The sequence below is a fragment of the Leishmania panamensis genome, assembly GCF_000755165.1.
Source record: "Leishmania panamensis strain MHOM/PA/94/PSC-1 chromosome 32 sequence".
NCBI classification, from domain to species: Eukaryota; Euglenozoa; class Kinetoplastea; order Trypanosomatida; family Trypanosomatidae; genus Leishmania; species Leishmania panamensis.
The window spans coordinates 338,264-363,169 of NC_025879.1; the positions used below are offsets into that span (position 1 = coordinate 338,264).

The window sequence follows — 24,906 nt, forward strand, 5'->3', positions numbered from 1 at the left end:
GCCTTATTGTCCGGAAAACAAAAAGAAGAGGTATAAAAGGGGTCGCTGAAGGAGGTCAGCGTCGCCGAGGTGTACGGATGTGCTTCTGGTGGTTTGTCGTTGCTGTGCTCGTGTGTAGATGGTGGGAGTCTGTTAATGTTTTTCGCGTTTTCTGTGTATTTCTGCCTTCTCTTCCCTCTTGTGGGTTTGGTGCTGGTGTCGGGGGTGGTGCTCGTTCATTATGGCGCTCTTTTGTCTGAGTTTTCGTGTATAGCCTATTTGTATTTTGGGAGCCTCCCCCTTATTTCGTGGCTGTGTGGCACAGTCCGCAGGAACGACCTGCAGGCGGGGTGAGCTTCTCCGCAAGCAAGCGACCACTCGCTGTGTGCTCATTCTAAGGTTGCCTACTGACCCATTGTACGTGCACACTCCCACCCTCACCCACCCATACATACAGACACGCATCTGCGCGCCCGCAATGAATTCGCGCGCCTTTTTTTTCTTTCGCTTCGTACACCCTTTGAAGATTTTCTGCTCTCCCTTTTTCTCCTGCCTCACGTGTGATCATTGACTCGCTTCTATTTTTTGTTTTTAGTTTCGGTTTGCGCTCCGCTTTCACTCCTCGCTCTCCCACTCACTCTCTAGTTGTTGTAGTGGTGGCTTCTCTCTCTTCTCATTTATGTGTCTACCTGAGAATGGATGATCGGGAATGCACCTGGTTCTCGTGCTGTTACTGCCGGTGCACCGTGACCGTGGCTGTCAGGGGCGGGGGACATTTACTTCACCTATGAAGAAAGCGCAAGCACCTCAAAGCATCGTCTTATTATTGTTGTGTGTGCTTGCGTTTTCGGCTCTTTGGAGATTGTTTTTACCGACATACAGGCATCAGCTGAGGTGCGCGCTACTGAAGTGGGGTGGAGGCGCCTGCGTATATTGACGTGTACCTCTAAACTCGGCAGGCAACAGCAAGGGAATGGTGTATGGTAAAGTCTTCGTGGCGCAGTGAGGTAGTTTCCTCCTTATTACTGGCTTTGCTTCTGAAGCTGCTCAGCCCCGCTGTCGCGCAGTACTGCGTGGTGACGGACTCTGTGTCGTGACGGGGAGGTGTGTGTGTGTGTGTGTGTGAGGGGTGGTGCTCAGACTGCTTAGCTGCCCATCAAGGGAGTACCGCTTTACGGTATGCTCGACACTATCATTTCACGGTTTTTTTTCGATAGAGTTTTCCTTGATTTGTGACGCTCTGTTCTTCTCTTCCTTATCTGTCTTCCTTCCTAACCCCTCTTTTTACTCCATGAGGCTTGGCAAGTCAGTCCGCGGCGCTGCATACTCTGCTCTGCTCTCTTCCTCCACTGTCTCTTTCCGAACATACTCCCCACAGAAATTGTCAAGCAGCAAGAAGGCGCTGGTGTACGTACCACGGCATTCTCGAACCTTTCTTCCCCTCCCCCCTCTTCCTCAGCTCCCACCGTTTTATCTTGTGGTGGTTGTTGCGTGGGACTCATCACTTTGCGCACGATCCTTTTTTTTTGTGGTGGTGGTTGGGTGGTGGTGGAGGAGAGACGTGCTTTCGCGTGTTCATCTAATGGTTGCCCCTAATCAAACCCTTTCTTCTTTTTGGTTACCCTCTTTGCTTATGCTTGCTCGAGCGTGTTGCCACGCTATTCTGAGAATTCGAACGTGAGTGAGTGCCTCTCTCTCTACTTTACTGTACGGGTGTCTGTCTAACGAGTCACTTGTGTGCTGAGGTGCATGGAGAAATCGGTCCTTCATTTTTTCTTTTTTTGTTGTTGTCCTCTTCTTTCGTGTTTCGTCTTGTTTGTTTGTTTTGTTCTGTTGTTTTGTGGGTTGGAGGTGTGTCCATACCGCACACCCCATTATTCCCCTCACTTCTTTTCTACGCAGTCGCGCTGTTCGCTCTCATTTTGGGACTAGTGAGGATGAAGCAAAAAAGAAAAAAAACACGCAAGCACCATAACGGCACAGCACCTCATCTCGGTTTGTGCAGTGCCTTTAGTGCTTCTCTCAGCCGCGGCCTGCTCGAGCGCGTATTCCTCTCTCCGCGTGGGTATATATATATATATATATATATATATACATACATATACATGTGTGTGTGTGCCGCATCTCTCTCGGGCACATTGATCTGCTCTCATTACTTGAGTGTTTGCGTGCGTTCTCGTATGACTTCTCATTCCTCTTTTCCGCTTTCTTTGGCTCGTTGAGATGACGAAAGTGTGAATCGGGTTGTGGGAGGGTGTAGGGACGTGCTGTGGAGAATAACGAGGGCTACAGACAAAATGGGAGCCCTTGAAAAACTGTAGGAAAGAGGGAGAGCAGGAGCGGAAAGAAGACGTTAGATGTGGTGAGGACTCGTACTTTCAGGTGTTCATTGCATTATTTTTCTAGTCTTTTGACAAACCAAGCAGCAAAACGAGAGGGGAGAAGCAACCTTACCTACCCATTCTGGGCAGTGCTGCCGACACCACTAACGTGATTGCCGCAGCAGGCGGGGGTAATAGGCACCCAGCAGCCTTCTTTGTCGTTCTGTCCTATTCGTCATCCCCCACAAGCGCAGCCTCTCATTCATATGAAACATATATATATGCGTCTGTCCCAGGAGAGGAGAGAAGTGTGTGTACCCCTATCCAGACCAGATAGCGTGCTTGCGTCAGTTTGTTGTGCTTGCAAGTTGGGAACTATTCTGGTACTCCACACTCACCGCCGCACATCACGCGCAGCAAGACGCATGCGGAACTCACCAAAAAGAGCAAAATAGGAAGGGGTGACGTTTCCTCCTTCTTTTTTCCTCTTGCGACCTTTCTGGTTCCTATGAGTTGTGTGCGAGCGCTACCACACATCGTGGCGCTTCCCCACTCTCCCTCGCGGCGTTACCTCTAACTCAAACACTGTTTTTCTATAAAATAGTAGCGCACGCCCTGATGGCAGGCAACTCCTCAGTGCGTGGTGCCTGGGTCCAGGGCCCCACGGCACAGGGAAGCCAAGCAGCTTCAGTCCCGGCCCTCGCTCTCTACTGGCGTGGGGAGCCTGCGCCTGGTGGCGGCCGGCACGGTGGAGGAGGTCTCTGAGGCGGTCTGCGGGGCGAGGGTGGGTGGGTGCAGCTCGAGTCTGCGGCCGTGCTCGGATGACTGGGGTCAGCGCATGGCTGTGGCGCGTGTCTAGCGCTGCGGCACACGGCGCGAGCTGCCTGTGGCGGGCTGGAGGAGGAGTGGCGTTTGGCTCATGTTGCGCGGCCGTGAATGGACACAGTGGAGCGAAAAAAAAAACTAACGTCGACCTTATCCCAGATGTTGGTGCTCCCTTTGCCCGTGACATCGACATTCCCCTTCCCCTCCCCCTCCGTTACACTCACTACTCGCTACCGAAAGGCTTATGCACAGGCTTTTCTGTGTGTGCACCTCTCTGGGGTCTATTTTCGTCCCCCTCTCTTTCTCCCTGCCGAGCTGGTCTTTTCTTTGTATTCTTTTTACTGAAACCTGTCACACCAGGGGCTTGACTGCCGTCTTCTCAGAGGGGGGGGCACTCAGGCATAACTCGCGTCCGGTATTGCGGTCCTTCTACAGCTTGCCTGCTGTCGTGGCAGAGCTGGGTGGATATGTTTGTCGAATTAGCCATCGTTGTGGCGATGCTTCTCGTGTGTTGGTATCGTAGCTTTCGACCGCGCTCTACGAATCAGCTGCGACCCTCTTATCAGAGCCATTGCAGCACTGCCGGGCTTTGCGCTGGTGACTACGTCGTGATTGGCGGCGGTGTTGCGGGGCTCGCTGCAGCCGCAGAGTTGCTACGTCGTACCGATGAAACATGTCAGATCATCCTGATCGAAAGTGGGAACGACCCGCAGTCGGCGTCTGCAGCAGCGCTCCTCTTTGAAGTCGGTCGACGCGACCGGTTGCTGTCTTTTGCGCCAGACCTTGTCCGGGTGCCACAGGAACTGCTACTGAAGGGAGTGCGCCCCACCTTTCTAGGTGGCACGCCTGATGTAGGGTACCTCGCACAGCGCCCGTGGCACTACTTCCAAGATGAAGAGGTCCTTTTAGGGACCTCTTCGAGTGGGAGCGGCGAAACATTGTCGGCAGCAAAGGCAAAGGCGAATCGATATCGTCAGCTGCAGTACGCTGCCTACCCCCGTGGTGTCGGGCTTGGTGGCACAGCGCTGCTGGACTGGGGCATACACCTGAACTCTCTTTGGCCGTCTACGCCAGAGGCGGTGCCAGATGCCGAAAAGGCAACGTTCAAAAGCGCGATGACCTGCAATGAAGCATTGCTGCAGTGGACTCGGTTGCCCATGCGCTTTCCAGACGTCCGAAATCCTCTCTCCTGGGCCTTTGCTGAAGCCGTCAAGACTCTCAAGCTAGCTGCACCGTACCTGCCCAGTGTCTCAGCACCTGTCAAGCGAGGTGCTGTGTTTCCTTGTTATCTGTACCTCGACGAAGATGGCAGGCGTCTGGCGCTTCCTTCGGCTGTGCTGGGCGACATCGCAGCAGACGAGCTCCACCGCCGACTGAGCGTGCTGACAGGGTACACGGCGGTGGACTTAGACCTAGCGGCGCAGGACGGCGGCGAGGCCGAGGAGCGTGGGGTGCGCGTTATAGGTGTGCAAGTGCGCCTCAGTCGCGGTGGCGCAGGTGCGGTCATCTCCATCCCCGTGAGAAAGGGCGTAGTTGTTGCGGCTGGAGCTCTGCATAGTCCGCGCCTGCTTCACAGGATGTCCCGATATCGTGCAATGCGCATGCTGAAACCTCCATCATCCACAGTTCCTGTGCGCGATGCGCTGGCACTGCCGCTCATTTTCTCCGCGGTGCAGGCGGTCTCAGCTGACAGCCTCAATGTGCGGGATGCGAAGTCGAGCGCGATATGGTGGCTCACCCAGCGAGGCCCCTACTTGACACCGCTCTGTGACACAGTTTTGTCGCTACCACTGCCCCACATCGGCCCACAGGCGGAGCTGCGTGTTGTGCTTTTCCCCTTTGGCGGGCGCGATGCCGCCCGGTTCAAGGGCATGGGATGGGACATCGTCCTTGGTACCCCGCTGCAAGCCTTTACAATGCTTCTGATCTTTCATGGCATTGATGGATTGGAGCACATGATGACGCTGGATGAAGAAGCGCCTCAGCCTGGTGTAGCGCATACCCGCGCGCTTTGTTCTCACCAGACTGTCTGCTCGTTGTCCGAGGAGGTGCACCGCAAGGTTCAGGATGGGTTCCTTGCAGGCATCAAGGAGTGCCGCCGCCTCACAGAAGCCGAACCGCTGGCAAGTCTAGCACTCACGCCGGGATTCGAATCGACGGACTTCACCCTGCTCGTACCTAGCGACGCGTCGAAGGCTGTTCGACTTGCCCAGCTCTCCCGGCTGCCACCATCGAAGCGCTCGGCCCGCGGGAAGGCGGAACTGAAGCAACTGCTCGAGTGGTCGCACCGCGTCACGGCGACGGAGTGGTACATGCGTCGTTACGTGGACACGCACGCATATTGGCTTGGTTTTGCCAGTGGCAGCAGCGAGGCCTTTTTGGCTTCATCGTCGTCCACGCCCTGCTCGTCGCGGGTCGCAGGGCTGCAGAACGTGTTTGTTGGCGATAGCTCCGCCGTTACTACTGCGCATTGGTCCGGTGTGGGAAAACGCGACACACTTGCGGCAGGCAGTCGTAGCACCTGTATGGATGCCGCAGTACGAGCCGTGACGGAGCTTGTGAAGATCCGCGGGCAGTCGTAGATGCCTTCTTGAGAGAAAGAGGTAGCACAGCTGTGCCAGGTAGCATGCGTGCGAAGCGGCAGTAAACAGTACATCCTTCTCCATACGTAGTTTTCCGTGTGCGGCGTTTGCGGATGGCGCGGGTAACCGAGGCTCATCGACCCATCGTGTTGTACCCGCCAGCATCTCTCGCTCTACGCATCACGTCTTTGTCCTCACGAATCGTGTCTTCACCCCCTCCCCTTCCACGTCTCACCCGAACGGTGTGGGGTGGCGCTGAGGGAGTTGTGATGGGGAGCTCCTTTGTGCGTGTAGGTACCTTTTGGCTGTATGTTCGGTCCTCTGAATTTGCACAGTGGTGCCTGCAATCGACGTAACAGCAAGTAGCAGCGCTAAAAATCAGCGAAAGAGGAAGACAAACCGCCTCTTGCAGCAACGAGGGCGATGCTGGACGAGTATGCGTGGAAATGACTAAAAGCAAGCCTCCATGCTACGCCTCTTCTTTACCGTTCTCCACCCTCTTGACACCCTGTCCGCCCTGGAGTCGTGCGAGTGCTGCCGCAGTGCGACAGGCAACTGCATGACCGCCTACTGGATGTCTGTACACGCCCGTTTAGGTGTATTGGCTACCATGTGTCCGCATCTCGCAGGCTTTTTTTCTACACCATAGCATCTTCGTCCACACTTGTCAACTCGCATCCTCTTCGTTCTTTCTTTGTGTGTAATTGCCATGATTTGTCCCTGCCTGCCGTCAAATTTCCACGGTGGGGTGCGGGACGTGCGCACCTTTACACTCACAGTGGGGTCTCCTGCTTCGAACATAATCTTCGAAGCAGGACACTCTTCCTCGCCAACGACTCTGCGCTGACGTTGGTCAATCGCAAGAAGAGTTCATGAAAAGCCGCACACCGTGTCTCAGTGTAGCTTTCTCTTCCCCGTCCCCTTGTGAGAAGCGGCTGATGAGCCTGTCTTTCTGACACTCAACGAACACACGCATCCTAGATCAGCACGCGACAGTACTCACCGCAACGCAATCAATGCTATCATGGCACGCACATCAAGTGTGGCGTTGACGGATGAGGAGGTACTACGGCGCGTGCAGGTGCTCAGCGACGCCCTCGCCGAGGAGCAGCGCCAGACTAAGGTTGCAATCGACTTACGAAAGCCGCTGCGTGACTGGCATGTCCAGATTCGGCTGCTGGAGGAGGTGGCGCGCTTGCTCGCCGATGACATCTCTGACCGCCTTGCCTTTGTGGGGTGGATGTCTCTCTATATGAGGAATTGCCTGCTGCACTCGATGCAGAGCCGGCGCACACGAATTGCGGTGGCAGCGGTGAACGTTCTTGAATCTCTTGTGCAGCATGGTGCCAATCGCGCTGCTGTTGCCGTTGTGTGCTCTTGGTTTCTCCCCTGCCTCGTAAGACTCGCCGCGAACCCCTCTGCAGTGTCGGTGGTGTCCGCTGCGGCGATGCATGCATTGCTCTCTGTGGCAGAGAAATGCATGCTCACCCTTGATAGCGTTAGCGGCCTCTTGTGCGACTGCGGTGCCTCCAGCGCAGCCGTGCGCCGTTGTTCTGTCGAGGTTTTGCGCTCCTACCTGCAAGCGGCCAAGGGCACCTCAATTCAACTGTCCATCAACGCCTACACTAAGGCTATCCATCGCGTGATCAGCGATCGTATGCGCGACGCCGACGCAGGGGTTCGGCATGCGGCGCGGCGTTGTTTCTGGGCCCTGCACATCTTGGAGCCAGCGTCGACAGGGGCTCTTCTTCGCTTATTGCCCGCGGGCCTGCAGCGACAGCTGGCCGCCGAACGCGCAGATGCGATGCAGGAGCTCCAAGCAGTGGTGTCCTCACCGGTCCCACCTACGTCGTCTCTGTCGGCTCCGCGGTGTGGCAGCTCTGTGCATCTGCATCCACGCGGTACAGACGCCACGCCCGCATCCCGCACCGTCACGTTAAAGGACGATTTGCAAAGCGCAGTGGCAAGCCGTGCGCGCGTGTTAGCGGTGCGTGCCACGACTCCAAGAAAGGCACGTCATCAGCTGTTGCGGTCGGCAAAACAGGCCGTGCTTCACCAAGAGGCGGACGCTGGTCGTCTACCAACGCCATATTTGTCGCCTCCCAGAGGAAGGACCGTGACCATGAATACCGTATCACCGCGCTTGTACGCCGTATCGCATCGCTCAGGTGGTGATACATCCTTGCTCACATCCATGGAGAGCACCGACTGGGCAGTTCGGCGCACTGCCGTGCTTCAAGGGCAGAGACTGTGTGAGAGCGGTACCTTGACGAGCGAGGACATCGCACATCTGCTAGAAGGACTGCTCAGTCGTCTGCGGGATATTCATTTCCGCGTTGTGGAGGGGGCACAAAATTGTCTGCTCACATTGGTGGCGCGAGCTCCAACAGCCACGCAGAACGAGTTTCGAAGTCTGCTTCCCTTTCTGGTAAGTGCACTCGTGCGCAACACGAGCCATGCTCGGCCGGCCGTGTGCGTTGGTGCTCGTTATTTGCTCGACCACATTGTGCGCACCCATGAGCCGCCACAGGAGGTTCTGAAAGCGGTGTTGCGTGCCGCGGACGACGTCGTCAGCGGCGGCGTCACCATGAATCAGCGCTACGCAGAGCTCCTCCATTATTTGATGACGGTGCGTCCCTCTCTTTTCGCTGAGGTGTCAACGATGGGCATCGCTGTGCGGGGCGTACTTGCGCACTTGCACGCACTGGAAATGCCGCAATCAAAGGGGAACCATCGCCCGGGAGATCGGGCGGCACAGACAAGCTGGTGCAGTGCTCTCGGCGCAGTGCTGCTTGCGTGCCCTGGATCGTTTCGGCAGATAGCGGAGCGGCTCGCACCGTCGGAGCAGGAGGAAGTGCGCACGGCACTCCGCAAGGGCTTTGGATTGATGGACAGGCACTGGGAGGAGCAGCTCTCGGACATCTTTGAAGGTGGTAAAAGGTGGTTGCGTTGCCCATTTGCCGAGGAGCTGATGGCCTGCAGAATGACAAAGTGGGACGTCACGGGGACTGGCAAGCTGCTATCTGGTGCAGACGACCGAACGATCAGGGACGGTGACGTGTCGGGCGTGACGTCGCTAAGGAGTAGCACATTGCAGAATGCCTCAACGCAACTGCGTGAGTTTCTTTCGTCCAACGGAGCATGTCTTCTGTCAGCAGAGGCAGTGTCAGCTCTTCCAGAAGACGCAGGACCGGTAGTGCCATCCCAACTGGCACAGCCGGCTATTGCAACTCGTATGCCGTGGACTGCGCGTGCTAGTGCCGATGCGAGTGAGGGGTACGGCGATGTTCCTGCACCTGTTCCGCAATGCGCCTTACCCGCGGCAGAGCGTAGCAGGGACGCTGTTGCTTGCTTTCTCCGCCAGCGGCCTCAATGCAGAGGCGCCGAGGAGCGCCGCCGCGCGTTGCTGTCATTGGCGGAGGCGCTACGCGCTGACAGTGCCACGGGCGAGAGGGTAGCCATTCTACATCGCCTGAACTGTGTACCAGAGGAGGTGGTGCGGCTGCTAATGCACTGGGAGCGGGAGTTATCCGATGTGGAAAGGGAGATGCACCACAGTGTGCGATGGGCTATATTGATGACCTTGCAGGAACTGCTGCAGTGGCCTGCTGCCAGATCTTCAGTGGCACGACAGCTTACTCGCGTACTGGGCATCTGCCGTGCTGGTCTCGACGACCCCTTTGTGGAGGTGCAGCTGCAGGCGACGACCTGCCTCGACACCCTCCTCACCGCTTCCAAGCTGCCTGCCGATCTCTGCCTCAACGCCATCTCCAGTTGTGTAATGCGATGGTTAGAGGGCCCCATGGGCGACGCTGCGACTTCAGGCTGGCTGGTCCTTGTCCACATGATCATTCGAGTCGTGGAGCAGGCGCAGCTGACGCTAGCAGGGGAAAAGGATACGAACGGAATAGGCTCTGTAGGGCTTCCTGGCGAGCCAGGGTGTCCGCAGTCGGCCGCACTGACCGCTCCGGTACTCCATCGTGTTGTAGCCACCCTCAAACGCTGCCTCACCCACTGCCACGTTTCTGTAAGATTGTGTGCTGTATTGGTGCTTGTGGGGATTCGGCGTTTATTGGGGGACACTGTGACGCTACCATTCCTGGCGCCGCTCTCTACTGTTCACATGCGCCTTATTGACGTGTATCTGGGAAAGGGGATGGAGAAGTGTCCATGACGTCATGTGAGTTGACCGACCCTCCCCCCCCCCACCTCGCAGGGCACGGATGTTGATGTCGATCCTTCCACAATGCCAATTCACGAGTGTTACCCAATGGTGCAGCTGGAGCCACAAAGTTTTCCTGTTGAGGCAATCAGAGCGTGTAGTTTGTTCGTGTTAGTCGCTTTTTTCCGTACCAATGCCGCTTGAGATCGCCTTCTCTCGTTGCAACGGAGTCTAGAGCAGTCCTGTGCAAACCTCCACGTCGATACTCGCATACTCACTTGCGTTTGCTTTCTCGTGTCGTCTATTCCCCCCCCTTCACAAGTGAATTTCGCCTCTTTCTTTGTATCCGTCGTCTACGTGCGCCACGGTACTTTTTGTTCCCCCCTTACCGCTGTTGATGCGCCAAATATCGATACCGTCAGCCCCTCTCCCCTCTTCCCCTTTCCCGCTAACCCGCGTCATCTCCCTACGGCGGGTGGCACACGGAGAGAGTACGACAGGGAGATGGACGAATGCAGCAGTCTGTACCTCGAATCATTCTGCTAATCTCTGTATGGGGTCCCATGTTCCACCTGCGTGGACTCGTATCCCCACCCTTTCCTCACACAAGCCCTTTTCACAGTTCCCTGCCTCATCCCTGTCACACCGCCATTGAACTGGTGTTTTGCATTCTGTATCCACGACGATAACACACGCGTCTACACCTTTACGCGCTTGTCAGCATTGGCGAGCGACACCCAGAGTACCACATAAACTTTCTCTCCTCAACCACGTCCCCGAGTCAACTGCGCACAGGCAAGAGAAAGGTCATACGAGCCGATTTGTTCTACGAATACACCATCGAAGTATTTCCACGCACACAGCAGACAATAAGAGAGACCCCTCCCTCCACACACACACACACGCTCAAAGCAGTTTACTACAGGGGCACGCCAACACTCCCACATAAACGTACACACTTTTAGTTAATGTCCTACGTCGTCTACGCGGTGGAGAATGCGGATCGAATGATCCTGATGGGTCCGACAGTGGCGGACCAGCCCACATTCAAGGCCATCACGCTTAGCTACATTCAGGCGCCGAAGCTGGCACGTCGTATGGCGACTGGAGAATTCACGCCAGAGGAGCCGTACGCCTACGAGGCGGCTGAGCTGATCCGCTCTACCTTTATTGGCAAGCAGGTGCAGTTCGTTGAGGACTACTACATCGAGGCGCTGCAACGAAGCGCCGGTCGTATCATGGGTGCCAATCAGCAGGAAGCGACGGGCATGTTACTCAAGGAAGGCTTGGCCACGCTGCCCGATCGTATGCCGCCGCGTATAGAGAAGGAGCTCTACGAAATCTACTCGCTCATGTCTGCTGCAGCGCGTGCGGCCCGCAAGGGTCTCTTTAGCGGCGATGGCGACAAGCACGTGCGTCAGATGAAATCGTATACCCCCGAGGAGCTCGCTGAGAAAATTGAGGGGATCAAGGGCCAGCAGCTCCTGTCCCGCGTCGAGAAGGTGTTATCGCCTACGCTGCTAATCATCTCCGTCAAGGAGCTTGGCGACACGCAGTTCGCAGCCCATCTGACCGGCATCACCACGAAGGACAATGGCAATGAGTCCATCAATACCGAGGCCAAGTTCTTTATTGAGCGTCTGCTGCAGAACCGCAACGTGAAGGTGCGCTACGACGGACTCGACGGGTTCAACAACGTCATGATCTCCATCATGTCTCCTAAGGGCTCCTTCCAGGAAGAGCTCCTGTCCAAGGGCTACGTGAAGATTCAGAATGCGACGCTGCCGCTGTCCACCCGCATCGACCAGATTACCTCTGCCGAGGCTTCTGCCAAGAAGCAGCGTGTCGGGTGCTGGAAAAACTACGTAGAGCCGGCTGGGGTTGCTCCGTCCGAGACTGCCGAGTGCGAGTGGGGTCCTCATCCTCCTTGTGCGATCGGCGAGGATGATCAGATGGACGCCAAAGCTCCCGCGGCACCGAGGGTGGCGGGTCTTCCGACTACGCTGCCGGACGGCACTCCTGGTCCAGTGTATACGGGGCCGATCGAGTTTGTTGGCACACTGGTGCAGGTGGTACACGGTGACACAGTTGTTATCCGCGATGACGCCTCTACTGAGCTTCGCCGTGTCTCTCTGGCTGGTGTGCGTAGCAGCAAGAACATTGACCGTGACCAGGACGGCAACTCGCCTGAGACACGTGTCACGTACAACGACTACTCTTGGGAGGCCAAGGAGTTCCTGCGCAGCCGGTACATTGGTTCCAAGGTGGTGGTGTTCGCCGAGTACGCGCGTGTGATGCCCGAGACGAAGGAAATTCGCCTCGCAGCAACGGTGCAGGTGAAGCACACGGGCATTAACATTGGCGTGGCGCTGCTGGAGGCCGGCTACGCTACGTTCTTCCTTGGCCGCAATGACAAGCACTCCAAGGCAGGCGAGCTTGCCGCCGCCGAGGATGGCGCGAAAGAGGAGAAGAAGGGCGTTCACCGCAGCACTCCTGCGCCGCCGATGAAGGTGCTCGAGCTGAACCACCTCGGCGAGACGCGCGGCCGCTACTATCTCAGCTTCCTACAGCGCGGTATGCAGGGCAACCGGCCGCCCCCACTGAAGGGTGTGGTGGACCTGGTGCTCGGCCCCAGCTCGCTGCGCGTGTACATTCCGAAAGAGAACTTTCAGATCCCGGTCAAGGTCGCAGGCATTATGACACCATCCGCCGCTTTTCGCCCCAACGATAAGGCGGACCCGTTTGCGCAGGAGGCGAAGGACTTCGCGATTGATCTCGTGCAGCAGCGCAGCGTCACCATCCAGGTCTTCACCTCCGACCGTGCTGGGAACTTTATCTCGTCTATCACTCTAGGGGACGGCACAAACATTTCTGTCGCGCTGGTCGCCGAGGGATTCGCGACGGTGGCGAACACGGACCGCTTGCCTTTTGCACAGCAGCTGATGGACGCGGAGAGCGCGGCGCGCGAGGCGAAGAAGCACATCTGGTCCGCCGCTGGCGCAATCCCGCAGCGTGCGATGAAGATGGAGCAGGAGCGCGCCGCCAACAATCCGCACGCGCTGACCCGCGTTCTCGATGAGACGTCCCATTTTGTGCCATATGTGATCACCAACATCGCAGACGACGGGCTGTCGGTGCACTTGCAGGGCTACGACGAGGTGCAGGACACCAAGAAGGGACAAATCCAGTGCCTCCTTAATGGCACCGTCGCCCGTGAGAGCTACACCCCCAAAAAGGGCGAGCGTGTAATCGCCCAGTACAGCGGTGACAAGACGTGGTGCCGTGCCACAGTGCTCAAGGCTCCACGCGACGGCAAGGCGGAGGTGCAGTTCATTGACTTTGGCAACACCGAAGCGGTGCCGGTACAGAACATCCGCGCTGTGCCGCGCGGCCCCGAGTACGCGCTGGTGCGTGAGACGCCCGCGTTTGCGAAGCTGGCCCGTCTCGCCTACCTCAAGTCGGCCAACCAAGACGAAATGCTCGCTGGCGTCGCCTGCGAAGCTGTAGAGGAGTACTCTGAGGGCGAGGTGCTGGCGAAGGCCGTGTACCGCGACGGCTTTGACCAGGTGTACTACACCGTGGCGACCAACGAGAATGTGCCATCGCTGAGTGAGACTCTACTGCAGCGTGGCTTGGCGCTGTTGGACCGCCGCGCCTCTGCTGTGAACCCTGCAGACTACCGCCTCCACGAAGCTGCGCAGGAGATCGCACGAAAGGGACACAAGAACCTGTGGCAGTACGGTGATATTGATGAGGGTGACGCCGACTAATAGGAACATGTTGTGTGCACGTAAGTGTTTCACAGGGTGTTCTTCCACTGGGTGCATTTTTCCTTTCTTTGTTTCAGTGTGGGATCACCGAGTACTGTCGAACGTCCTTGGGTGAAATCCGCAACGGGGTGTGGCCTCTGCCTGTGCCTCGTCTGACGTTGGTTGCTGGATGCATGGGTGGTCAAACTCTCGCTACTCCCTTCCCTCAACTGTGCCACTCCCCCCTCCTCCCCCTCCCCCCTCTCTCTCTCGTTGTTGTACGTTTGTGGCTGCAGGCACGGCTTCCCGTACTGCAGTTGTGGGGGGGGGGGTTCTCTCTTTTTGTTCTCCTTTAAGTTTGCGCTTTTATTTCACCATGGGCGTTTCTTTTTCTCTTTGTTTTCCCCCTTTTTCACGACTCTGGTTCGATTGGTGGTCCCTACAATTCTTCTTGGCTCCCCGGCCTTTGTGTGCTGCTTTTTTTTCGTCTGCATGCGTATGCTCGCTGGACGACCTGTGTGCGACGTCGCGTGCGTGTGTCGCCGTGTCTCACGCTCTCCCTCCATGTAAGGGGGTCGAGTGGGCGGAGGTCTTTGGCTTGGCAACAGAATTCTCTGTCATATCCTGTTTCTCACGTGCCCTCTTTGGTTTTCTTTCCGCTTTACCCTTTCTCACTCTTGCGTTCATAGTGTGTCTTTTTTGTGTGTGTGTGGGTGTGTATTGTGGTTCCCTCTCGCTTTCCCTTCGACCTTAGCGCGAGCTCAATGAGTGAAACCTCACTCGCCCGTGGCTTGTGTGGTGGTTGCCGTCCGGCTTTTCATTTCGGTCGTCTTCGCCCCCCCCCCTCTCTCTCTCCCCTCCACGTTGCCTTTTTCGTCAGGCGCTCTTTTTTTTGTCGCGCGTGCGTGTATATCCGTGCAGCTCATTGTGGTCAAGAGAAAGTCCGACGATGTCTTGGTGACGTGAATCGTGAGTGTGTTTTTTTTCCCTTCCCGTGATCAACACGGAGAAGAGAGGTGTGACGTGAAGGCGAAAAGGTTACGCCGCTCCTCCTTCAGCTGCTATATCATTTTCTCTCGCGTCTTGGCGATGGGCAGAATAGAGAGGCAATATTCTGACGTTCAACGGTTGAGCGTGTGCCGGTGCGATTCACGACGTGCATCCACTTGACCTGCCCGCGCCGTCTGTGGTGATAGTGGTGGGAGGGAATGCATATGTGTATCTACATGTCAATGAAAATATTCTGCTTTCTGTATCGCAGTCTGAAAGGAAGCTTGCTCCCTCTTCCTCTTCTTGCCCTTCACGCCATGCGTGTTTTTGCTGGTGTTTTGCGCCTTTGCCATTCGTGTGTGAGCTGGCGGGCTAGGTTGTGCGCGCGTGTGTGTACACTGCCGTTTCCTGCGAGTGGGAGGCAACAGCACGCAGGGACCACAACGAAGGTTGAGCGTAACGAGCATTGCGACGACTGCTGTGGCAGCACATTAGTACCAAAACACGCAATGGAGGGCTTCACGCGACTCGCGCCAACCGCGTCTCTCTTCGTTGTGCTTCTCACTACTTACCGTGGCCGGTAGCTCGTGTGTAGGAAGCCCTTTCCTCCCTTTTGCCTCATTCGTTGGCCGCACTGGTTATGAGCAGTATGCTTTGTAAGATTAAATTCTGAGGAGGAGAGGGTACGGCGTACATTGACAACTGGGTGCACCTGCAGAGTCAAGGTACCGACTGCTTCTGTCGTGTCATCATCTTCTCACAACAGGAAAATTGTGTTTTGCACGCTCTCGGAACTATGAACGTCTCTCTAATCTCTTTCCTTCTAGCTCGATTGTGTGTGTGTGTGCTTGTCTGGTTTTCGCAAATATGGTGTCTTCTTTCCCTTTACGCCTCCCCCCTTTACTACCCCTTGGCGGCCCGGGGGGGGGGGGGCGACTCCTCAGTGCGTGGTGCCTGGGTCCAGGGCCCCACGGCACAGGGAAGCCAAGCAGCTTCAGTCCCGGCCCTCGCTCTCTACTGGCGTGGGGAGCCTGCGCCTGGTGGCGGCCGGCACGGTGGAGGAGGTCTCTGAGGCGGCCTGCGGGGCGAGGGTGGGTGGGTGCAGCTCGAGTCTGCGGCCGTGCTCGGATGACTGGGGTCAGCGCATGGCTGTGGCGCGTGTCTAGCGCTGCGGCACACGGCGCGAGCTGCCTGTGGCGGGCTGGAGGAGGCGTGGCGTTTGGCTCATGTTGCGCGGCCGTGAATGGACACACTGGAGCGAAAGGGAGCAGACATCTCTGCGACTGTCACTCATTTCTTTGACTGCCTCTCTCACGTCTACTGTTCTACTTGACCTCTTCTTCTTACTTTGTTCTTTTTTTCTCTTTTTTTTTTTTTGATTGCTCCCCGCACCACGACGACTGTGTGCGGTGCAGGAAACACATCAGCTGCCCGCTTTCTCTTTTGCGTCCTATTCTTCAACGCCCTTGTTCTTCAGTGCCACTGTCTTGCAGACTCATCGACGCGCAGAGAGAGGCTGACGGAAGAGGACAACACGATCCAGACCACGAGGCATCTAACGTCGTGCTGCGCTCGGTGTCGATGTGCTTAGCGAGTACCTCTTTAAGTTGAATACGCACACAGCACAGTATATATCTTTAGAGAGGTATATCTATAGAGGTATATATCTCGACATCTCGATCTCTCTCTACATCTTCCCCTCTGTCACGACCAATTTGCATACCCGCACCGAAATTGTGCGCCACAGCATCACAGGAGCTAATCAAACCGGAAGAAGCGAAACACAGTAATTGAAGTAATCCATAGTGAAACTAAATCAACGAACTCCTATACATGCATGCCGTAAAGCGATAACGACTTTGTGCGTCTGCTTGTGTTGTTCATTCACATCGCCTCTCTCTCTCTCTCTCCCTCAGTATCAGCTTTTTTTTTGTCTGTGTGTCTTATTTCCAATACACTTCACACCCACATCTCTGTCGCTTTCTCTCTGTGTCCTTCTTGGGCTCTTTGAGCCAGTGTTGCGTGTATTGCTGCTTTCGCTGTGTTTTTCCTTTTTTTATTCTGTTGTTGTTGTGGTGGTGGTGGTTCTTCTTGCTCCCTCCCCCCCCCTTTGGTCGCCTGTTCTGTTTCTCAGTTGTGCTGTCCCTCATCTGTGTGCCGGCGACTGCGTGTGTTTGCTTGTTTGGTCGTTAGATTGGGGTCTGCCTCTGCTTCATTTACCGGCGTTCGTGCCATTTTGTTTTCTGCTCTTTTTTGTTGTTTTGCTTCGTGATTCCACCAACTTGGCTTATAAGGGAAAGCCAAAACGACCAGCGCCCACCAAACCCACACGCAGAGACAGAGATAAACCAACCAAAAGGCGATGTCGGCCCTTCCGCACATTCAGAAAGAGTTTCGCAACCTCACCAAGGACCCACCTGCGGGTTTCCGGGTGGAACTAAAAGACAACAGCTTCTTCACGTGGATTGTATGGTTCACCGGCCCGGAGGGAACCCCTTACGCTGGTGGGCAGTACAAAGCATCGCTGTCGTTCCCGAAGGAGTTTCCGATGGAGCCGCCCACTTTCCGAGTCCTCTCGTCCTTTTGGCACCCGAATGTGTACGCCGATGGGCGGGTGTGCATTTCCATACTGCACCCCCCAGGCGTGGATGAGATGAACTCGGAGGAAACCGCGATGATGCGCTGGACACCGGTGCAGACCATCCGCTCCGTCTTACTCTCCATCGTCTCCCTTTGGAGCGACCCCGATCCGTCCGACGCCGGCGCCCCGGCCAACGTGGATGCCCTTGTGCAATACCGCAACAAGCGTGCCGAGTTTGATGCAAAGTGCAAGAGTCTAGCAGAGAAGTCTCTCACAGAGCTCCCGGAAGACTTCGAACCGCCATGCATGGAAGAGAAGGTGGAGGTCACTAAGGCATCGGGCGACAACTTCGACTATATGCTCTCCGAAGCGGATCTTGAGGATGAGGAAGACTTCGACGATTTTAGCGCCTCTGCTCCTGCCGCGTCCGCGAGCGCTGGCGCTGCCGCCTCGAGCGATCCAGCAAAGAAGTATGCGGTGGAATTGATGCAGCTCCGAGCGATGGGAGTGGGTGAGGGCAAATCTGACGCTGACATGCTGAATCTGCTAATCAAATACCGTGGAGAGCTGGCCAGTGTCATCGCAGACCTATCATGATTCTTCGTTGTTGTCACGAACAGACAGTAGCAAAACAACGTGAGGTACGAGGGCAAACTCCTCACGAGTGTTGTGTGTGTGTGTTTGGTTTTGAGTGCCCTGTCTCTTTTTTTTTCTTTTCGCTCTTCCTTGTCTTTCCTTCCCCTTTCCTCCTCGCTGCGTTTCGTTATTCAGGCCGAATGCGCTCCATGTGTTTGGGGGCCTCAAGGTGCGCACAGTGCATGTGTGTATGTCGGTGTTTGCTTGCTTAGTGGGGTGTGCGCATGTGATGATGTAAGCGTGTGCTTACTTGTTTCTCTTTGCTTTCTCGGCCCTTTGGTACGGCGTGTAGCCACTCGATTAGTGAGTCACGGTCCTTGCAGGGTTGACATCAAAGAACAGAAGAGCAAGGGAAGCAAGGAGAGCTTGGAACAACTACAACAAATCGCGATGACCCTCACGCCATGTGTTGCACGATAGCATCTGGCAATCGAACTGGTGGAGGCACTTGTGTTCCAGCTCTGCTGCGGTCGTGCACGTGTGATGCGTGAGACAGCGAGCGGGAAAGAAGACGCAGCTTGATGTCTTCGTAGCCATCCGCTTCTTTGTCGGCGTACACACTTCTCTCAGTACAACAGTGAGAATCGGTGCCGATTGTGTTCGTGCAGCGCCTATGCCCTTTTCAGACAAGTCGTTTTGTCTTTTTCAGCTCACATGTCGGGTCCCAAGTTTTGCATGGCTCGAGCCATGCGCGTTGCCGATGGTACGCTCTGTGTACCGGTTTGTATCTCAGTGATTCACTTTGCTCTTCCACGCCTCCCCCTACTGTTATTATCACGTTGTTTTCTCTTTTCGCATGATGCGTGCATTTCGTTTGACCGGCCCACCCAACTACCCACTCCACCTCTTCTTCATTAATTACCCGATGGAAGGCAGTTGTAAAGAGACAAGGACGACGAAGCAGACGCACAGACATTTCTTCTAAGCATCAGCAACTGCCTCCCAAACGGTTCCCTCTCTAGCGTTTTGCTGCTTATTGGCAGCTCCTTCCTTCCCCCTCCCCCCTTCACCCCGCGCACCTTTCAATTTTGCATATAGTTATCATTTTTACCCTCTTACTGATCGCTGTACGTGGATGCCCGCTAAGGCGTCCTCGGCGCCTCCCCGCGCTGCCCTTGCTGGAGTTTGCTCCACTTTTGTGGACGGCCGCTTCTGCAGCTTGCCTCTCTGGGATGATGCTCAGGTGGCCCAGGAAAAATGGGGAGACCCGCTGACAGTGTCCGTGCCGAGCGTCGGCGGTGATGGGGGCAGGGAAGCAAAGGAAGGTGGTGGTAGATCGAAGGCTTTCAGTGGTAGCAAGCAGGGATCGACGTCCTTTGGGGCAGAGACTCACTTCGAGGATGAGGCGACGCACCACGCCGTCGAGGCGTTTATCGTATCGCTTTGTCCGCCGCGACAGTCGGACCGGGATGCCGAGAGAGTGTGCGACGTGTCCTCTTCCGACGAGGTGACCTGGCTTCGACCAACAGAGGTGTTTCGTCCTTTCCGCCCTGTAGTGCATCACAATGTTACCCCGTTCATGAATCCGTACGCAACAGCTGAGGCTCTGGTACCGGTCGCTGCCAAGACGGAGGAGGTGCAGTGCCAGTCACCGTCGTCTGCTGGTGCTGTGGCCCCAAACAACAACACCAGTCACCGAAGGGGCGGCGGTAGCGCGCGGCAAAGCAGTGCGGCGGCGCCTGTGCAGCAGGCGTTTTATCAGCTGTACCCCGAGGCCATAACCGTGCTGGACACGTTCCTGCAGGAGGAGAGGGAGCTTTGGACTCACTGCACGCCAGCAGAGTCGGTGCGGCGATATCGAGCCCTACCCCCTCTAATGCAGCCCTACGATGGTGTGCTGATTGCTGGCTGCGCCGAGACGCCAGCGCAGGCGTGTGAGTCCCGCTACAGCACCGCTCTGCGTCACAAGCTCCAGCAAGCCGAGCAGCTGGCCTCCTTAGCCGAAACGCCACCGTTTCTGATGAGTGCCTTCAACAGTGCCTTGATGGCGGTAGAGCAGGCGCAGCGATACATTCCGGCGGGCTGGTACCTGTGGGAGCTTGTATACCCGCACGCCCCTGGCACGTGCCACCCAGTGTACAATCCGTTTGGCAAGTACGCTGTGAAGCTATTTGTCGACGGTGCCTACCGCAAAGTGCTCGTAGATGACTGCCTGCCAGTGGACGTGCTTGGTCGTCCGCTCCTCAGCATAACAAGTCGAAAGGAGCTGTGGCCGTGCCTGATTGCGAAGGCTGTGGTAAAGGCGCTCGGCCCCGTCAGCGGAGTGCAGGCCTTGACATCTGCCCCAGAGCTGATTGTGGCAGCGCTATTAGGCAACTGGGTGCCACAGTACCTTTCTCCCAGACACGACATCGTCTATACCACCGCACTGCTTCTTCTGTATCAGCGTCAGCTGACACAGCTCGAGAGCCTGACGGAGCCGTTTGTGAAGGATACAGTCGCAAGCACAGAGGGGCGTGGCAGGGGCGACAGTGCCGGCGATGTAACGGCAAAGGGTGGAAAAGACAACGCGCGCGGCCGTCGAGGATCGCCGAATCCAACACTGCAGAAGCGCATCTCGTCAAGTGGGGCTCGTACCAGTTCGGTGAAGCGGCAGCAGAGCAGCCGTGCCTGTGGGGTCTCTGGCGATGCCGGCGAGGAGGCAGGCGAACTGAAGCCGCTGACGGCTACGGAGTATTGCGAGCCGATCATTGATGAGCCCCTGCCTGAGCAGCCTTTTTACGTCTGCGGCTTGCACGCTCCGTCGGCTGAGACGCTGAAGTCGAAAACTGCAAGTACGGCCAGCGGTGGGTACGGCTTCGGGACGCAACTATATACGATCCACGCGATGAAGTCCTTTCGCAACACGGTGGCCCTGCTGCTGCACACCACTCCCCGCGTGTGCATCTCCGAGGGCATTTTTGAGAAGGAGAAGGACGCCGACGACGTGAGCGCGCTCCATGACTGGGGCCGTCGCGCTGTGCGAGTAGGCGGTACACACGCAGCCAGCACAGGGAAGCCGTCGCACGGTCCGGAGGGCGTAGCAACACCCTACATCGTCGGTGCGCAAGGTGATGGGACTCCTTCCATAACGGACATGATGATCATGGACAGCGACAGAGCGGCCTCCGTGACATCCTGCTGGTTGACGCTGGAGGAGTTCATGTTGCACATGGAGACGGTTATTATCTGGCGACAACTGATCGGGCGGTACGCCAACGCAGTCTCAGTCAGCGGAGAGCGACTCCTGCAGCACCAAGGAAATGGTTCTGCGACTGGCGGCGCTGGATCCAGTGACTCCCCGCTATCGACAGCGTTACGCAAGAAATCACCAACGCCGCGCCGCGGGGAGGTGTCGCCGACGGCGACCGTGACATCCAGCATCGCCCCGCAGTCCTCAACTCCACCGCCGCCGTCGATGATGTGGTGGAAGCTGACGGCCGAAAAGGCCGTAGAGGCGGTTGTCGTCGTCTCGTGCTCGGCGGTCATGGAAGCCGCCGCGCGTGGCACCGTGGCCGCAAAGGTACCACCGACGACGTTGTCATCATCTCATTTGTGGCTGTCGACGGGGCCATCTGACCCGGTTGCTGGCTTGAGGGGGTCGGCAGGGGCAGCGGAGGGGCATCTGGAGCGGCGAGTGCACTTTCACCACTTCCAGTGGGATCGTGCGGAGCCGCTGAACCACATCGGATCTCTCACCTACACGAATGGCGTGCTGCGCTCGACAGTCTTGCACTTCCGCCCCGGCGTGCACCTGCTCCGCGTCGATCTACACCAAGTGCAGGCCACTGATACAATTTCCTTTCTCTCCGACGCTTCGATGGAAGTGCAGCTGGATCTCTCCCACGACGCTAACCGCGACGGGTTTGCTTGCTTGACCGACGCCGGTGTCTACTCGGCAGTGCAGTCTTGCGACGTAGAGAACGTGTGGCTGAAGCGCGTCTTTTCCTTCAACGTCCCGACGTGTGTGACACTGCAACTGTCCACGCTGGACTCGACGGAGGATGTGATGGGGCACCGGCAGATTTACACCACCGCCAACCAGGCATCTGCGGCAATAGCAGCAGGGAAGGGCGGTGGTAATCACGGCAAGACAGCGGCCAGTGTGCGGGGTGCACCGCAGGGCGGGAACGCTGGTGCTGGTGTGGGAAGGTCTGGCAGCACGCCTCCGGTGCCAGGTTTCACTGCGGCGGACGGGAAGAAGCGTAGTGAGGGACTGCTAACGGCAGATGCGGAGAATCGCGCCGCGTTCATTGTCGCCACCAGGGATGCCTCACCGTCCATTTTGCGGTACACTTCACTGCTACTACTCAACCTCGACCGCCCAGAGGACTACTGTGTTGGGACTGCTGGACGACTCGTGAAACTGAAGCTGGAGCCGAACGAGAAGGGGTACCTGATTATAGCATACACGAAGGTGCCGGGGTCTCTGATGCAAAGTGTCCAACCGCAGGACAAGGTGGCGGGCGAGGTCGGCGGTATGGGATCGTTGCTGCCAATGCTCACGCCGACCGCCTCGCCCGCTGAGGAGGAGCTGCGGACGCCGGAGTCGCCATTGCCGAGAAACTCACTTCCAACCCCTGCATCCACGACGCCACCGCTGCTTTTTCCCGCAGCGCAGTGGAAGCTGACACTTCGCTCCAGCGCAGAACTCCAAAGCTTCGACGCCGTTGCCCACGATTTGAATAACGTGACAGTGGAGGCTGACCTACCGCGTGGCGGCTCGCCGATTCTGTGCCGCCGCATCCTCACCATCACGGAAGCTACCCACGTCTCTATTGTCGCGCAGCTGCGCTCTCCTTTCCCGATGCCATACACGGTGCGCATCGTGCGGTTTCTGACCCCAGCGGCAGGGGTACCGACGTCGACCACGCCGAAGGCGATCCGAGCGTCATGCAGCAACAATGCGCCTGTTGGGATGTCGGAGCCGGTCGCGGCAGATCTCAGCCGCGTTGCTGGGACTGCGCCCTCGCAGGCCAGCGCCTTTGTTGTGTACGAGTCGCCCCTAACCCTACACCGCCTCTTTGTAGCTGACGTCCTTCTGAGCACGGCGGTCGACACGAGCGTGGGGAAGGGCGGCAAAGGCCCGGTGGTATCGGGCTCGGTAGGGGGAGCGGCGGCCGTCTACGCCATCGAGGCCGCAGTCTCCGAGGAGGACGCTGCCGCATGGAACGAGAGTTGTCGCCAGAGCCAAGAAGATGCATTCCTTCTCTATCGCAAGGCTGCTGAGGAGCAGGCGGCCATTTCAAACGAGCGCGACCTGGCCGAGTACCACAGCAACCCCGACGCCTTTGTGCGGCGTAAGAGGGAGGCCGCAGCTCAGCGCCGACAGTGTGCCACAGAGGCTGCCGAGAAGGCTGTGTCGCGCTCCGCGACGACAGGGCGGAGGCGTAGCGGCTCGATGCGGCGACAGAGCCACCACATGCCTGGTGTGCTCGAAAGCTTCGCGAAGAACGCGCATCGCGGTCACTCTTCGTCGATGCGGCCAGATACAGCGCACGAGGCGTCCGTTCAACACTACCTCGACACTGTGGACCCCAACTGGGCCATGCACATCAATATTCACCTGAGCTTTTCTAGCTCCCGCGCAGAGCCGAAGGTGGACACGCCGGCACCAGACGCGCTCGCAGAGCTTCGCAGGCACATGAAGGAGACGGTGTCGTGGTTGCAGGAGTGGAGTGAGCCAGGCGCCTCTAGTGTAGAGGCGGTGGCTGCGGCGTCTGTAATGAGCCCCATCGCGACCGCCACCCCCTCGGGTAGCAGATTGGGGGCCTCGCGGGGTCAGCGCGATGTGGCCGCGGCCACTGTCACCACCGTGGAGGACGCCTTGCGTGCCGAGGCAGCCCGGCAGAGTCGCTTGGAGTACCTGGGCAACCCGCAGCACCTCTTTGCTGTCTTTCTCGATCCGGGAGACAACGCGGACGCGGCGGGAACGCCCGCCGGCGTCTCTGCCGCCTCCTTCGCGCACAAATCAAAGCATGACACGTGTGTCAACAGTAACGGAACCGGGGCTGCCCACTCAGCGGTGAGCAGTGGCACACAGGGGGCACGCTGCTATCGAAAGGAATGGACGGAGGCAAACGCAGGGGCGTCTAGCAGTGTATCGGACTACCCCTCATCGGCGCACTCACCACCGGTTCTGATGTACGATGGACCGGCCACACAGTTTCGCTACGCGGCGCCACTGCAGCCAGCGCAGTACCGCATCGAGCTCCTGCCTCTGCGTAGCTGGGAGGAGTCCCCGAGAGCTGTCAGTCAAGGGCAGGATGGCGTCGCTGGCTCTGGGGCCGCTGCGGCTGCGACGAGTAACCGCGGAAGACGACCGAAGGCTTCCAGCTCAGCGCCTCCGGCCCCGGCTCCACCAGCTCGAGCGCACGGCAGTGGATCAGGGGTGACGAGCGGCAGCTCTCCACGATCCTTTCCAGATGTTACGTCAGGCGGCTTCTCTACCTCAATCGCATCTGCCTTGTCTTGCCCGCTGACAGCCGCTGAGTGCGAGGCGATGCTTCTGCCCTTGCGGCGACCCCTGACGGAGGCGTCTGGGAGTTGGGACCTTGCCCTAGCACCGGCACGCGTCGCGAAGAGTGAGAATCAAGCGCGGCTAAAGGGCAGCTTCCACGCGTACTTTGAGGCCATGGCGGAGCAGAAGGCGGCGAACGGTGACGCCAGTGGCGTAGCTCTGCCCCTTGTTTACCACTCCCTCCTGGGTGGCAAGGAGGAAGATCTCGGGGCGTCGTTTAAGCTCAGGAGGTCGATTGCTTTCACGTAGGGCTCTTGTTTTGCTGGCGGGGTTCTTCTCGAGCACCCTCCCTCCACTCCGTTGCGCTTTGTCGGTAGACGTGGTGAGAGGTGGGTGGGTAGTGGTGAACTCAGAGTGTTGTCCTTACCACTTTCGCTTTTCCCCTTTTTCCTGGTTCGTGGCTGTGCCTCCATGTGGGTCGCTCCGTGATGGCAGGGTTCTTTTATGGGCTTCCCCCTCTCTTCTTCCTCGATGTACAGGAGTATTTTTTTCCTTCGTTCGCCTTGTCGTTACCTTCTGCAGTCGGAGGCGCCTGGGACACGCTTGGACTGGCATCCTCGTTGTTGTTAGTCCTCTTCGTGC

The 24,906-nt window shown here is 57.4% G+C and overlaps 5 protein-coding genes across 5 annotated transcripts, besides 2 other annotated features; all 5 read left to right on the forward strand.

Annotated features, from left to right (window-relative positions):
* The first annotated feature begins 2,913 nt into the window (after window positions 1–2,913).
* Window positions 2,914–3,250: a repeat region.
* Window positions 3,251–3,592: 342 nt separating this feature from the next.
* On the forward strand, window positions 3,593–5,707 carry LPMP_320990 (hypothetical protein; the record flags this gene model as incomplete). Its single annotated transcript, XM_010703484.1, has 1 exon — window positions 3,593–5,707. The coding sequence occupies one exon, from the start codon at window positions 3,593–3,595 to the stop codon at window positions 5,705–5,707; it is 2,115 nt and encodes a 704-aa protein (XP_010701786.1).
* A 1,024-nt stretch (window positions 5,708–6,731) lies between these two features.
* Window positions 6,732–9,881, forward strand: LPMP_321000 (hypothetical protein; the record flags this gene model as incomplete). The annotated part of the gene is made up of 1 exon (XM_010703485.1): window positions 6,732–9,881. The coding sequence occupies one exon, from the start codon at window positions 6,732–6,734 to the stop codon at window positions 9,879–9,881; it is 3,150 nt and encodes a 1,049-aa protein (XP_010701787.1).
* Window positions 9,882–10,837: 956 nt separating this feature from the next.
* On the forward strand, window positions 10,838–13,639 carry LPMP_321010 (hypothetical protein; the record flags this gene model as incomplete). Its single annotated transcript, XM_010703486.1, has 1 exon — window positions 10,838–13,639. The coding sequence occupies one exon, from the start codon at window positions 10,838–10,840 to the stop codon at window positions 13,637–13,639; it is 2,802 nt and encodes a 933-aa protein (XP_010701788.1).
* Window positions 13,640–15,607: 1,968 nt separating this feature from the next.
* Window positions 15,608–15,865: a repeat region.
* A 1,105-nt stretch (window positions 15,866–16,970) lies between these two features.
* Window positions 16,971–17,786, forward strand: LPMP_321020 (ubiquitin-conjugating enzyme protein, putative; the record flags this gene model as incomplete). The annotated part of the gene is made up of 1 exon (XM_010703487.1): window positions 16,971–17,786. One exon carries the CDS (start codon window positions 16,971–16,973, stop codon window positions 17,784–17,786), a length of 816 nt encoding a protein of 271 aa, XP_010701789.1.
* A 1,114-nt stretch (window positions 17,787–18,900) lies between these two features.
* Window positions 18,901–24,573, forward strand: LPMP_321030 (hypothetical protein; the record flags this gene model as incomplete). Its single annotated transcript, XM_010703488.1, has 1 exon — window positions 18,901–24,573. The coding sequence occupies one exon, from the start codon at window positions 18,901–18,903 to the stop codon at window positions 24,571–24,573; it is 5,673 nt and encodes a 1,890-aa protein (XP_010701790.1).
* Between the last annotated feature and the right edge of the window lie 333 nt (window positions 24,574–24,906).